The 13340-nt window shown below is 39.4% G+C and overlaps 1 protein-coding gene across 1 annotated transcript; it reads right to left on the bottom strand.

Moving 5' to 3' along the window:
- Positions 1-1391: 1391 nt before the first annotated feature.
- On the bottom strand, positions 1392-8988 carry LOC124268761. The gene is made up of 3 exons (XM_046703786.1): positions 8541-8988; positions 4121-4252; positions 1392-1723 (listed from the first exon to the last, which is right to left on the bottom strand). Exons 1-3 carry the CDS (start codon positions 8878-8880, stop codon positions 1455-1457), a joined length of 741 nt encoding a protein of 246 aa, XP_046559742.1. The 5' UTR covers positions 8881-8988; the 3' UTR covers positions 1392-1454.
- Between the last annotated feature and the right edge of the window lie 4352 nt (positions 8989-13340).

Genomic DNA, 13340 nt, shown 5'->3' with positions numbered 1-13340 from the left:
CAAATGAAAATCGCACACAATGGTTGGCATTCCTCCACACAAGTAACTCCTCAATGGCCAGAAGTAATGTTCGAAGCAACTGGGTAGACCTCGACTTCCTGTCAACAAACTCAAAATCAGATCCATAAGATCTGTAACAAGGATGAGTTATTTTTTCTTTCCTCTTACTACACGAGAATACCTTACGATCTATAAACGGGTGTATTACTGAAAAAGATAATTCTTCTGTAAGTCGATTTGTTTCAGCTAAAGAGACACAGGTCCCACAAATACCTGGACTTTGCACCCTACTGACACAATGTAATCACCAGTATACTATTTGTTAAATTGACTAATTGGGTTAATTTATCTTTCCTCATTTAAAATCTACTAGAATACGTTGCGATCTAAAAACAGGTGTATTACTGAGAGAAAGATTCTTCTGTAAGTCGACTTGTAATCAGCTAAAGACACAGGCCCCACAAATACCTGGACTTCGTACCCTGCTAACACAACGTAATCACCAGTATAACATTTGTTAAATCCACTTCGAATGTTTTCCAAAAGATATTGTGTTGGTAAAACGTGTATTGCTTTTTCATTTATGGTGCATCATATGTATATCACAAACATCAAATTTTCAACTTCTTTCCGAACTTCAATCAAAGATGACAATGGGTTCATTGTAACGGACGTTTCCGCTTCTGCCCAGCTAACCCAACTGACACAAGCATCTGCTTTGTAGCATGATGAAACAGGAAATAAATTTAATCCAAATAATTCAAATACCTATTTCTACAAATTGGGAAAAAGTATTAAAGTGGACCTCCGTGTGAACAAAATGGATGTGGTTTGTTTCTTGAATATTTTCAGTATATGGAGGAGATATTACGCATGAAAACACAAATCACAAATTCGGAGTTCACTATATTTTCTAGCTCTAATAAATCTCCAATTATATACTCAAACTGAAGGGTCACCAAGGTAGGTATACTGTCAAACATGAAACCAGCGTCAATTGGTCCGAGCATGTGATCAACAGTTGACGAACATGTTGTTCATGCCTATGACGCATTGGTTTGAAACTATTGAAATGGATAACGACGATTTCTAACAATGCGTACAAGGTTGAAGGATGATCAAAACGGCTACCTAAAATGCACCTCTGGTCAGTTCTTTGTAGTTCACTGAGCATGGCGTTTATATTACCCCAGCTGCAATAAAATAGCAAATGCGACAGACCGTTCTTCTTACCTCTTGCTACTAATTGTTACAGCATCAACTTTGTCATACCTAGTCACAAAACGCTTATCCAATGACCTGGAAGCCAATACCGCTATCAAAAAGACACAGACGTTTGAAACATAAATGTGAATAGTCTCCCTCTCGGTAAGCTGCTGCATCTTGCTGTCCGTTCTGATTCATTGTCACAGTATGAGCAGTATCGTTATTGCAGTATTGTTATTGCAGTATTGTTATTGTGCACAGTGTCGTACTGCCAGGGACCAGCCATGGTCGGTACCAGAACTAACGTACCCCTCAGGGAGCTCTAGAGCGGGTGTGTCACAGAGGTAACATGTGCCATCATCATGGTAAAACTCCGCAGTGATACACCCAAAGCCAATCTCTCCCTTGCATGCGGCAATGCACGCCTGCATTGTTGACGTTGTCAGGGCGTTAATGTTGCAGCCGTCTATTCCAGATTCGGGGTAAGTACTGCTTTCACTGCCGTATATGGTGCAACCTGAAAAACAACCATACAAACATTAATAGAGGCGACAAAACCGTTTCCACATCCACGAGTGAGTGAGCGAGTTAAGGGTTACGCCGCACTCATCAATATTCCAGCTAAATGGCATCGGTCAGCATCCACGGGAAATCTCTACCAAAAGTCCACTGATCACTTGTGACAACATCATGAGCAGATATTTGTTTCATCAGTATTATAGCTGTACAATGCCGTTTGTAAACAAGTCGAGTCTGGATGAAACCCAACAGTGATTGTCACCGTACAATACGATGAAAGAGCATGTGTTTATGAATCACTATGAAATAATGATGACATCAGGTGTTCGCGAAAGGGGAATCTTATATCTTACTGCTAAAAGTCAATTGTACAACCGTGACTATATCATAACCATACATTTGTTTCAGCAGTATTACAGTTGCACCATGTTATTCGTAAACAAATCGAATGTGGGTGGAAAAAGTCCAGTGATTGTCACCATGCGATAAGATGAAAGAACATGTGTTTATGAATCACTATGAAATAGTGATGACACCAGGTGTTCGCGAAAAGGTGAGCGTATCCTGCCCCAGAGGTGGGACCCGTCAGAGAAATATGCAAAGTCTAGTCGTTTGCATTTTTAACCAAGGTCATGATTACATGGCGACAGTAATATTGCCGTTCCTAGTAAGGTGATCTACCTTCAGATGCTGGCGATCTATAGCCCGTGTTTTATATTGTATTGTCTTCTTTCATTACACTGTTTAAGTTCTACATGCTAGTTTTATGTTCATATCTCTGATACTCTTGTGTTTTTACTGTCCATCGTCGACAGGTTTAACTCTTCACAATGTTTTCATTTTTGTATTGTATAAATTGTTTTCGTCACGATATGGCTGAAACATTGCCGATGTGACGTTAAACATTAACTCACTCACTCAGTAATATTTCCGCCATCCAAAGTATTCATCTTATTTAGAAACTATACTGATCAAGGACTTTCATGTGTAAGTGAGTGAGTTTAAATTCTTTCTCGTATCAGTGTTATCTCAGCAGTATCGCAACGACATCGGCCAATCATGGGTTGCTGATTTAACGTGATCTTATAGCTAATATACATGGAATTAGCATGAAACGGCCCTCCGATTATCAGAAATTTGCGGGCCGCTGCAAATTATATTGGACCGCTCAACCTTAACGACGGGCCACTATCAGTTCTGTTGTAAAGTGACGTCATAGTGGGTGCGTGGGCTTACGGTTCATTCGACATTAATTGGCTTTCGACTGGCAGATATTCTGGGTCAAACAAGTCAAAGCAACCCGAATTCCCGCTTTAAATATAGGTAATATTGGCTTTCTTGTTAGTGCTAACCTTAACAATTGCACTATTAAGGTTGTTGATGGACCAAAACCGAACACTGACATAGTTTGACATGTTGCAGGCTGTGACTTGTATAAGGCCAAGGTCGAAAATCGTCACTTTTTGTTGTGACGTCACTTGAATTGTTCGATGACGTAATTGCATTCGGGCGGTCAACCCCTTCAGAAGTTGATTTGGGTAAACTTACAATCAAATTTCTTCATTGTTCCCTTTTTCTTTTCAACACAAATTCTATGTATTTTAGCAATAATAACGGTAATGCTATTTTTGAGGGCTTTATCATTTGCAGAAGCCCTCGGTCTTTTTCAACTGCCCTCCTTCGTCGGGCAGTTAATGGAAGACCTAGGGCTTCTGCAAATGATAATGCCCTCATAAATAGCATTACCCTTATATTACTTCCTTCAACACATGTACCCTTGTAAACAGCTATATTTGTGTGGTTAGAGTTTAGATACCACCTTGACCTATATAGAAACAAATATAACTAGGATACCTTGAAAAGACTTTCAGCTAAAATATATCCTGGAAGTTCAGTGAATAACGACGGTCTAATACGTACCCTTTTTGCGAAAACCTGGTGTCATCACTTACTTCCAGTGAAACGTTCGCGTTCTTTAACCATCGCTGTTTTGCCTTTAAAGCCCAGTGGAATCAAGATTAGTTATTCCTTGATGTTGACCTCTAATATTTACATCGACACCGTCGGCGAGGGTCAATACCTATACTCTCAAAGCAGGGATTCCAGATACTAATTGTCCCTAAGCTCTAAAAGTGAATGGATGTGTGAGGTGATCAAGCGCAGTGTACAACAACCAATCCCAATGACTGTGAACCAAATGTTTGCCCAGGATTTACACACATCAACATCGACATTGACATATCCTGACATGGTAAAGAGACATGGTATTTTTACATCCTGTTGCTCCAAGGAGTTGCTTAGGGACTCGGGCTTGCGTCAGAATGTATGGTGCCTTAGACCTCTTAGTGCTCTATATCAGCAGCAACCAATCACCCTGCTGATACCAAATACTCACGAATCAGACAGTTGCCAGTCGTGACGTCGTAGCTTGTCCCCGTCACGCATACACAGACGCCGTCTGCGCATGCTGAGTTTCCGAAGGCGCAATTTGATGACGTCACGCACTTCATCCCAAACGACGGACCTCCTAGAAAGGTATGTAATATTTTAGCTAACACTATTTTCAAAAATATCTTCAACTCAGTGGATACATACGATATCCGTTAAGGTCATTTAGATATGCAGATCGATGCAAATGTGAAAGGTTAAGTAAGGAATATTCAGTGGTTACAAACATGACGTCACCTTTATCAAACGGCGATTATTCATTGGAAATTTGGGGGAACAAAGAGGATAGTTGTTATGAGTGACAAACTTTGAAACAAGTACCCAGGGACAAACCGAGCAGGATCAGTTTACTTATCTGTGCTTGTAAACCTCTGCGGCTTGAAGACTTTGCAAAATCCACTGCTGGAAATTGCCGAAATAATCCCTAAAGGTTACTTCGGTCCGTCTAGCTAGCTCACATTACTTTATCAAGCGATAAAGTAAACTTTTTGCATTACGTCATACTGCACAGGTGTGACTATATATCATTCCAGTCTACCCAACCGTTATCAAACGCACCCTTGGTAACCAACGATCATGCATGTCAGTTGACACAGTCCTAGTAGCAGCTGATTCTTGGTTTGTAGTTGCTGCAGCCGTGTAACATCAATGGTGGAAACATTACGTTTAAGTTTTTCATGGCATGACCAGCCGATTGACAGGACCGGGCCCATTCCTGACAGAATAAGTCCGGTTCTATCAACCGGCTGGATCACCATGCCCTGTGCATGGAAAACTATCATTTAAAATAATCACCTCAAATATTTCATTATGGAAGATGATGCCATTAAAGCAAATTCATATTTTGCCTTGAGCCGTATGCCAAAAGGCGGTGGTTCAACGGCCGATCTGGGGATACGGAACTCCGAAATCTGTATTTATTCTTTTAGTTTCCACAGCTTTTCATGTTCAATTTGCTGGAGTATAGCAATCCTGTAGCCCTGGTTGTGCAGTCTGGTTACCGCTGCAATGACACTCGATGGCGGGTGGGGAGCAGGCTTGTCGAACTTACATCCTCACAACAATAACCTACAATACACTGGTTCTCCTTCTAAAAATACGGAGACATGTAGAAACTGATACCGTTTCACACTCATTGTAATGAGATACTTTTGATGTCACAGCTTATTGCACAGTTCAAAACTGATTAAAGAGTCAAGTACAACATTTCGTTAAGTACAATTAATGTTCACAACATTTTTGAACTAGAAAAGTCATTGCTGTAAGTAACGTTATGAAAATGCCAGAGGCTTAATGTTGCAAAACCAAACGTACGTTACCAGTCGCCGGCAAACTTCTCATTGTGTCATGTCTGGCTGTGACTAAGGACAACCCTGTAGGTTATTGGTTCTGATATATAAGCAATCATGAACATTTCTTCTGATAATTATATACATCTTCATTACCATGAAAACAATAAAGCAAGGTCGCCAGGTTACAAGATACGTACGTTACCATAACAAGATTGATCGTATTAATATATCTATGTTTTCAGTCATATTAGTACCATATTGTGCTGATAACCTAAGATTAAAGAAGTCAAGGAACAAGCGTGAATTTGTCTTGATACAAGCGTTACCACATGTACATTATCATACGTTTAAAGGTACTATTTATCAGGCTTCATTATGAGAAACAGGGTCATACGTCATCAATGACAAGACTTCATTGTAAACTCTTTAAGACAACTAAAAACGGGCGGAGATTGATGTGATACATACGTTACCGATACCTACGTTACTCAAAATAAGAAACAGCAATTATATTCAGTCCAACATACGAAACTACGGCAGATACATGAATGAAGTGTGAATCACGTGTACCACGCATCGCCATTTGCTTCAAAGTTTCTTGAAGAAGAAATTCAAATAGCATTAATATCATGGCTTTCAGTGATGTATTGACGAGCGCTGAAAGTGCAGGTAAGTCGACTAGATGTGTCAGAATCTGAGATTATTTACATGCATTAAGTTTATATAGATATATGGAGTTACAGGAGTGATCTATTTTGATGTTTTAACACTTTTGATGTTTTAACACATGTATCATTGTAATAGTGGTCACCCTATATGATAAAAAAACTAAGCATATCTGACAATCATTGAATGCAGATGCTAAAATCTAAGCATTGTAAACCACGAATCAAAATAAGTCACAAAATCATTTACAAAAAGTGTTAATTTGACTAGGTGTTAGTAAATACTTACCATTCTGTAACCTTGTGACCTCTGAAGTTTCCACTTACCATAAGATTCCTTGAAAGAATACAGATCCCAAGCATTTTAGATGTATTGATACCTTAACTTAATAGTTTAGCAAACGATCAATACACTTAAATACTTACCTTTTAAAAGTCGTTTGGTTGTATTACCTTCGTTACGATATACACGTTACCTGTTCCACACCGGTTTGACATTAGTATGTTAATGCCCAATGTATTTATGTGTGTTTCTGTGAAAAATATAGTTTGTATTTTACGTGTTAAATGCAATAGAAGACGTTTTCTCATTTACTTGTGATATCCAGGTCTGTTTGAAGAAAATATAACTATTTTTCTTCAAAGAATTACATTCTTTGCACTGTTTCAGGAAATGTTCAAATGTTTTCTGTCCATTCCCTATGGTTTATAATTAGATGTGTTTGACTTTTCACGCAATTCCTTCAGCATGTGTTATGAAACTAGAAAACCATCAAATAGAACATGTGTCACGCTATACCCTCATATGATACAAACGTTACCCACATTACTACTCATATTATGCATGGTCTGACCACGGTTTGTTTACTTTACAATATGGGAAATGCAGTGAATTTTTTAGATCAGTGATGGAAGCCAGTGTTAAATTCAGTACATCTTCACAGATGTGTTTGTGCATTATTCATCTTCAATCTTTATTACTGTTTTGAAAAGACGTTTTAATGCACAATGATTCAGATGACGCCTGGTGAGATAATATTCTTTTTGAAAATCTGCACTGTTATCGATCTCCTTACTATTATGTCCAGAGAGAATACTACTATGTTAGCTGTCTTGTTCTTCAATCACTGTTGGACATTTCTGTAACGTTTGAATCTCTAATTTTTTTTCTAAATTATGGGTGGCAGTCTTGATATGCCGACAACTTTAAAACCGAGAAAAAATTGTCAATGTAGATAATGTAGATTGTTAGATGATGAATGCTCTGAACAATATAAAGAACCTCGATTTCTGGTTATGGAGGGAATGGACAGAAAACCACTCAAGATCAACGTTTTCGTTATTTCTAAAGCAATAGAGGGTATTTGTTTGCACATATTTGACATGTTATTTGGTCTTGGCTGATCAAATTCAAATTATATATGTGTGTGTACCTATGAAATCGCCTAGAGTCCTAAGCAAGAAGGCGGTGGCTCATGAGCCAATATAGTGATATCGACCGCTGAATTCCATGTTTATTGAGAAATGTGTCATGGGACGAATCAGCCGGGCACAAGTTCTTTTGGATATCATGTCTTTATTTACTGGAGTATAGCTTATCTGTTGCCCTGGTGTTACAGCCTGGCTTCAGTTGTAACGTCAATGGCGGGTGGGGAGCAGAGATGTTAAATATACTTATTCCATCATGTCTAATTCTGATGATAAAAGGCAACCTTGAAGAAATGTGGGTGCTGGGTAACGCTAATAGCTACACACACACACAAACACAACACAAACACACAAACACACAAACACACACACACACACACACACACACACACACACACACACCCCCCCTCCCCTCCCCTCCCCTCCTGTGGACCCGGCCGCATATAGGTCCGTAAGGCCGAATTGGGCAACCTATTTGGCGTGGGTTGTGCCCCTGTTTCGGTGGAGGGCGGGGGTCTGGGGGTTGAAGGCAATGGGAACCTGGAACCGTGTTTCTGTTGCAGGCATTCAAGTACAGAAAACACATATGTATTATTATCTAAGAAACTATACATTTAAGTTAGTTGAGAAAAACACGTTTCTAAGAGATTATTTAGTCTCGCGTAATACACCCGTTTAAGATAGCGGTAATGCGATGTAATTCTAGGAAATGAAGCCGCATCACGCGTAAGGATATAGGGATTCCACACATGGCGGATTTCCTTAGAGAGAAGCTTTTGTGGGTAATAAAAACAATAACCAACTCGTGACGGGGAATGCCATATTATCTTTCCCTCGTTATATTATGTAATCAATTTAACTCAGGAAACATAATCTGTCATTCCCCTTCACTTATTAGTTTTTGTCTAAATAGCTACCTGAGAGGTCTATAAACATTCTAATAATACATGATCGTAACACATGGTTTTATTGCTTTACTTACGTCCACAGAACGCATATAGTCTTGATCCACCCTCTTCAGTCACGGGGTTCAGAGTCTTCGAAGGGAGGGAGAAGCCACAGCCGTAGGTAGAGCATGTCTTCGTCCTTGTGTTGTACCTGTAGGACCTACATCTGTGGTCCTGTAAACACCTTTGGGTGCAAAATCCTGCCATCTCCACATGAAGGAACGTAGCGAGTTGGAAGTCTGTAACGGCCTTCCCTTCGAAATCAGAGAGACGATAATCATTGCATTCAAAGCATAAACAATCAACGCCTATGAAATTGAGCTGTAAACACATAACTACAATAAAGTATTCTACTACTGAACGCGTATCAGTCATTCTATGTTCTTGCACCCCGAGCAACTTGAAGGAATCTTGCCGACTGACGGATTCACGCCTTTATGACCAAACCTGTTCAGCTGATGTTATAGTGTTGCTTCTGATAAAACAACGATGATATTGATTTGAGAGACACCGAACGCCTGTACTGCTTTTAAATTCACTACGTTATTCATTTGTTTCCAAACTCGCCTGGGGGAATAAACTGATTTTTATATGTACTGGTTTCCAGAAAATAAATATGAGTTTTGGGGAGATGAATGCCACATTCATTAATATTAACGTCTGTAACAATCAACTTCCCTGACGAAATTGAGCTTTCAAGCAAAGTGAGGTCTCCTATTCAATTATCTCAGTTGTATATACAAGTATAAGTTGTTGGTTAGAATTGCTACCTAGCAACACAAGCTTCCTGTACGAGGAAATGGTTCACAGAATACACCAGGGTGTGTGGCTCCCTGTTTTCTGTGTAAGCTTTATACTGATGACGTTGGTCGAGGTTCAGTGACTGTTTTGTCGCCACAACTACCAACCCACATAGGACAAAGGGAATCATTACAGCTTTAAGGAACTATAGTCCGTTTGACGTCATTTTAGACCGACGAATTGCTCACTATAGTCCGTTTGGCTCAAAGATGGACCGATGAATTGCAATATAACTCGAGAACTAATAAACATAATATACTCAATGAAACACTGATCATAATCAAAATGTCAAACGACAATTATTTTGTTGTCACTTTTCTCTATTTCTTACGAGGGAGGACCACTTGCTGGTAGAACAGCCAGGTAATCAACAAGCGTGTGCAGTGAAATTTCAATTTCACACGTACAACTCTCACACCAACTGAATAAATAAGAAATATGGCGCAACAGGATGAATCTCCTGTTATTTTGCCACCTGAATTTCAATCCCGCATACAAGGCAGTAGACATATTTATGTTAGTTGTCTTATCACAACATTTTTAGAATATGCGTCTGTTTGTTTGTATATTGTTCAGCACCATAATCAGTTATATTCCAGCCAAATAAACGAGTCTTGTTCCAGTGATTGACATCATGAGCATCGATCTACGTAGTTTGGATACGATGACATGTGTCAACTTAGTCAATGAGCCTCAACACCCGATCCCGTTAGTTGCCTCTTGCGGCAAGGATGGATGGCTAAAGACCAATTATTTCCCGGATCTTCACGGCTATGTGTATTTGTCTTTATATACATTGTGAGTTTAGTTTTACTTCGCACTCAGCAATATTCCAGCTATATGGCGGCGGTCTGTAAATAATCGAGTCTGGACCAGGCAATCCGGTGATCAACAGCATGAGCATCAATGAGATCTGATCGAATTGGGAACTGCATCCTCTGAAACAACATTATCTCTGTTGTTGGTTATATAGACTGCCTCTCTGACAAGCTTAGATTCCGTGTGCCATCGGCAGTACATCAGCTATATAGTGACTCTGGCTGAAATACTCCCGATGTTACTAGAAATCCTAAATCACACATATTCTCATACAGTCCTTGAATCAGCCAAAGTCTCCTTTCTAAATTTCCCGAATATTCCGTCGATGAACATGAGAAAATGATACCCAGGGTCAATTCTGTAATTTGGTTTGTTAACACTTGAATGAAGTACTATTGTCCGAACACGGCGACCCATTTCAAGCCTGATGTATTTCGTTAATTTCATTAGACCATTTGTCACTTTTTGATAAAATGCATGAAGAATTCAGGAACTTAGGTAATGGAAGCTGAGTTTTATTTATACGTGATGTAATAGGCGTAACATAACCGGCATATGTGAAACGTGAGATAATAAACACTCTGCTTTGTGGCGGAAGTTCGCCTCCGCATTCGTGTTATTGATTTGATACCCGTGAAGAACCGGGTTAGAATTGATCACCAGCAACCCATGCTTGTCCTATAAGGCGACTAACGGGATCGGGTAGTCAGGCTCGCTGACTTAGTTGACACATGTCATCGCATCCCAATTGCTTAGATCAATGCTCATGCTTATGATCACTGGATTGCCTTGTCCAGATTCGTTTATTTACAGACCGCCGTCATATAGCGGGAATATTGCGGCGTAAAATAACAAGCAATTAATCAATATTGATTTGATGTGAACAATTAACCTGTGACCACGGATATGCATGAATGTTATATCAAAACATACGCAAATTAATGAATGGTCATATAGTAGTGACCAAATGCCACATCTATAATGCAACACTGGTATAATGCAATACTGGTCAAATAACTCTAGAGAAAATTATGTGTCATAACCTCACTTACTGACATTACTGGCTTTTAGTTCCTTGTCGGCTTACACGTTGAATGTATGACTGAATGTATTACCATTTAATCCTAGATAATTACGCTGCTTTACAATTTCTAAACTAATCAAACATAAAATGTGTATCTACTGCTCCCTTTGATTTCCTAAATATTTTTTCAATGCATTTGCTAATTCCCATGTTTTACAGTAAATAGGATGTGCTTGCAATCCAGCATCAGTTCTACTCAACCCATATCATAGGCGAAGTAGAAATATTGTATGGTCGCTAATGTCTTTACCATCAGGAGTCTTTTCTTGCAAATCTAATTATAAATGGTCAATGAAAATAAAAAAAAGTGTGTTGTCATTATTTCCCCTAGTAGACTAGTCAAATTTCTAAGAAATGTGGATTTTAAGGATGCATGAGGCATTTTTGAGTAAAAGCAAGCAAACAACATGTTCTGGGGTAGTTTTTCGTGCTGAATACGAATCTGTTGCTAAGCTCAAAAATGCATAATTAGGTCACAAATTGGGTTCAAAGGTCAATGAGTGCAAAATTCAATTTAAAAAAAAAGTGTTTTTATTTATCATTCTCCATCCATGCAATGAACTCATTTTACAATATATTGATTAATAATGGTACCACAGGATTTCAAAATGTTGGATTTCATGGAAATGCTGAAGGAAAAATTTCGTATTTTTGCAAATATCTCCCTTATGGAGCGACTTTTAGTTTTTGTGTGAAGAGCTACTTTTTACAAGCATTTTTGCTCAAAGTGCAAAGCAAGGCTGAATCTTTTCCTTTTGGTGACAGAATTATATTCCAGGCAAACTGTTTAGATCACAAAATTTGCATATTAAGCGCATAAATACTTCAAAGGTTAATGAGTGTGACAGGATGCGATAGGCATTTTTACATGTATGCCACACGAATGCTTTTATACTGTTTCACATGCATGTCAAATGAAACTACTCTCATTCATGCAGTGAGTTTGATTAATGATTTTAGCAACATAATTACCCACAGAACAGTTCAGGAAATCACAGGCACAGGTGGGAACCCTATCTGATAATGGAATTAATGGCACAGCTCTATGCTGGTTCAAGTCTTATCTGTCGTCCCGTCACCAGCAAGTACTGATAGAGGATCATTACTCTAATCCAGCTCATCTATTTTGTGGTGTCCCACAAGGATCGGTCCTAGGTCCGGTCTTGTTCAGTCTTTACATCAAAGATCTTTGGAAAATCATGGAAGCCCACAATGTTGATCGCCATCACTTTGCTGATGATTCCCAAATGTACAAAGTCTTCCTACCCACTATGGATCAAGCAACACCCGCCTTGAACGACCTACAACAGTGCTGTGAGGAAACCAAGAGCTGGATGTTTGAAAACATGCTGAAATTGAACAGTTCAAAGACAGAGTGCATTCTACTGGGTCCTGCAAAACGTTGCTCCCAGTGCTCATTGAATGCTCTTGATTTTGATGGAGAAAGTATTCCATTCTCACAGAAAGTAAAAGATCTTGGTGTCATCCTTGACTCCGACCTCTCTTTGGATGATCACATACAACATCGCTCTAGGATCTGTTTTGCAGCTCTATGCAATATCAGTTCCATTAGGCAATACCTGACTATAGATTCGGCAAAAACTCTCACCTTATGCCATGTAATGACCTGCCTGGACTGTTGTAACTCTCTCCTATCCGGTTCTAACAAATCACAAATCCAGAGACTTCAACGAATCCAAACTGCTGTGGCACGTGTCGTGACTAGATCGAAGAAGTTTGACCACATCTCTCCCATTCTTCAATCTCTTCATTGGCTTCCAATCGAGAACCAGATCCGCTTTAAACTCCTCTGCCTCACCTACAGCTGCCTGTCTGGATGCGCTCCTGCTTATCTCTCCAATCTTCTTATGCCATATAAACCAGCTAGATCCCTTCGTTCTCAGGTCAAAAACTTTCTGCTTGTTCCTAGAGCAAACAGTGTTCGCTACGGCAGCAGATCATTCGCCTACGCAGCTTCAACAGCCTGGAATGATGTTCCCTTCTCTCTCCGGAACACCAGTGACTTCTCTAGCTTCCGATCAAAACTGAAAACTCACCTTTTCCTGATGTCTTTCCAACTTTGCTGAACTCTGAGCATACTTCAGTATGGATATATGCACGTTAGAAATGC

This window comes from Haliotis rubra, unplaced genomic scaffold, assembly GCF_003918875.1.
Source record: "Haliotis rubra isolate DU_JTF1 unplaced genomic scaffold, ASM391887v1 Scf14, whole genome shotgun sequence".
NCBI classification, from domain to species: domain Eukaryota; kingdom Metazoa; phylum Mollusca; class Gastropoda; order Lepetellida; family Haliotidae; genus Haliotis; species Haliotis rubra.
The sequence above is the reverse complement of the archived record's forward strand: the minus strand, read 5'-3'. Positions and strand labels throughout refer to the sequence as shown.

Excerpts from the sequence above, each read along its gene's own strand:
- LOC124268761 (XM_046703786.1), bottom strand. The coding sequence starts at position 8,880 with ATGACTGATACGCGTTCAGTAGTAGAATACTTTATTGTAGTTATGTGT. Across the intron at positions 4,253-8,540 it reads ACTATATGCGTTCTGTGGAC|GAGGTCCGTCGTTTGGGATG; the intron begins GTAAGTAAAGCA and ends ATACCTTTCTAG. Across the intron at positions 1,724-4,120 it reads GACTGGCAACTGTCTGATTC|GTTGCACCATATACGGCAGT; the intron begins GTGAGTATTTGG and ends GTTGTTTTTCAG.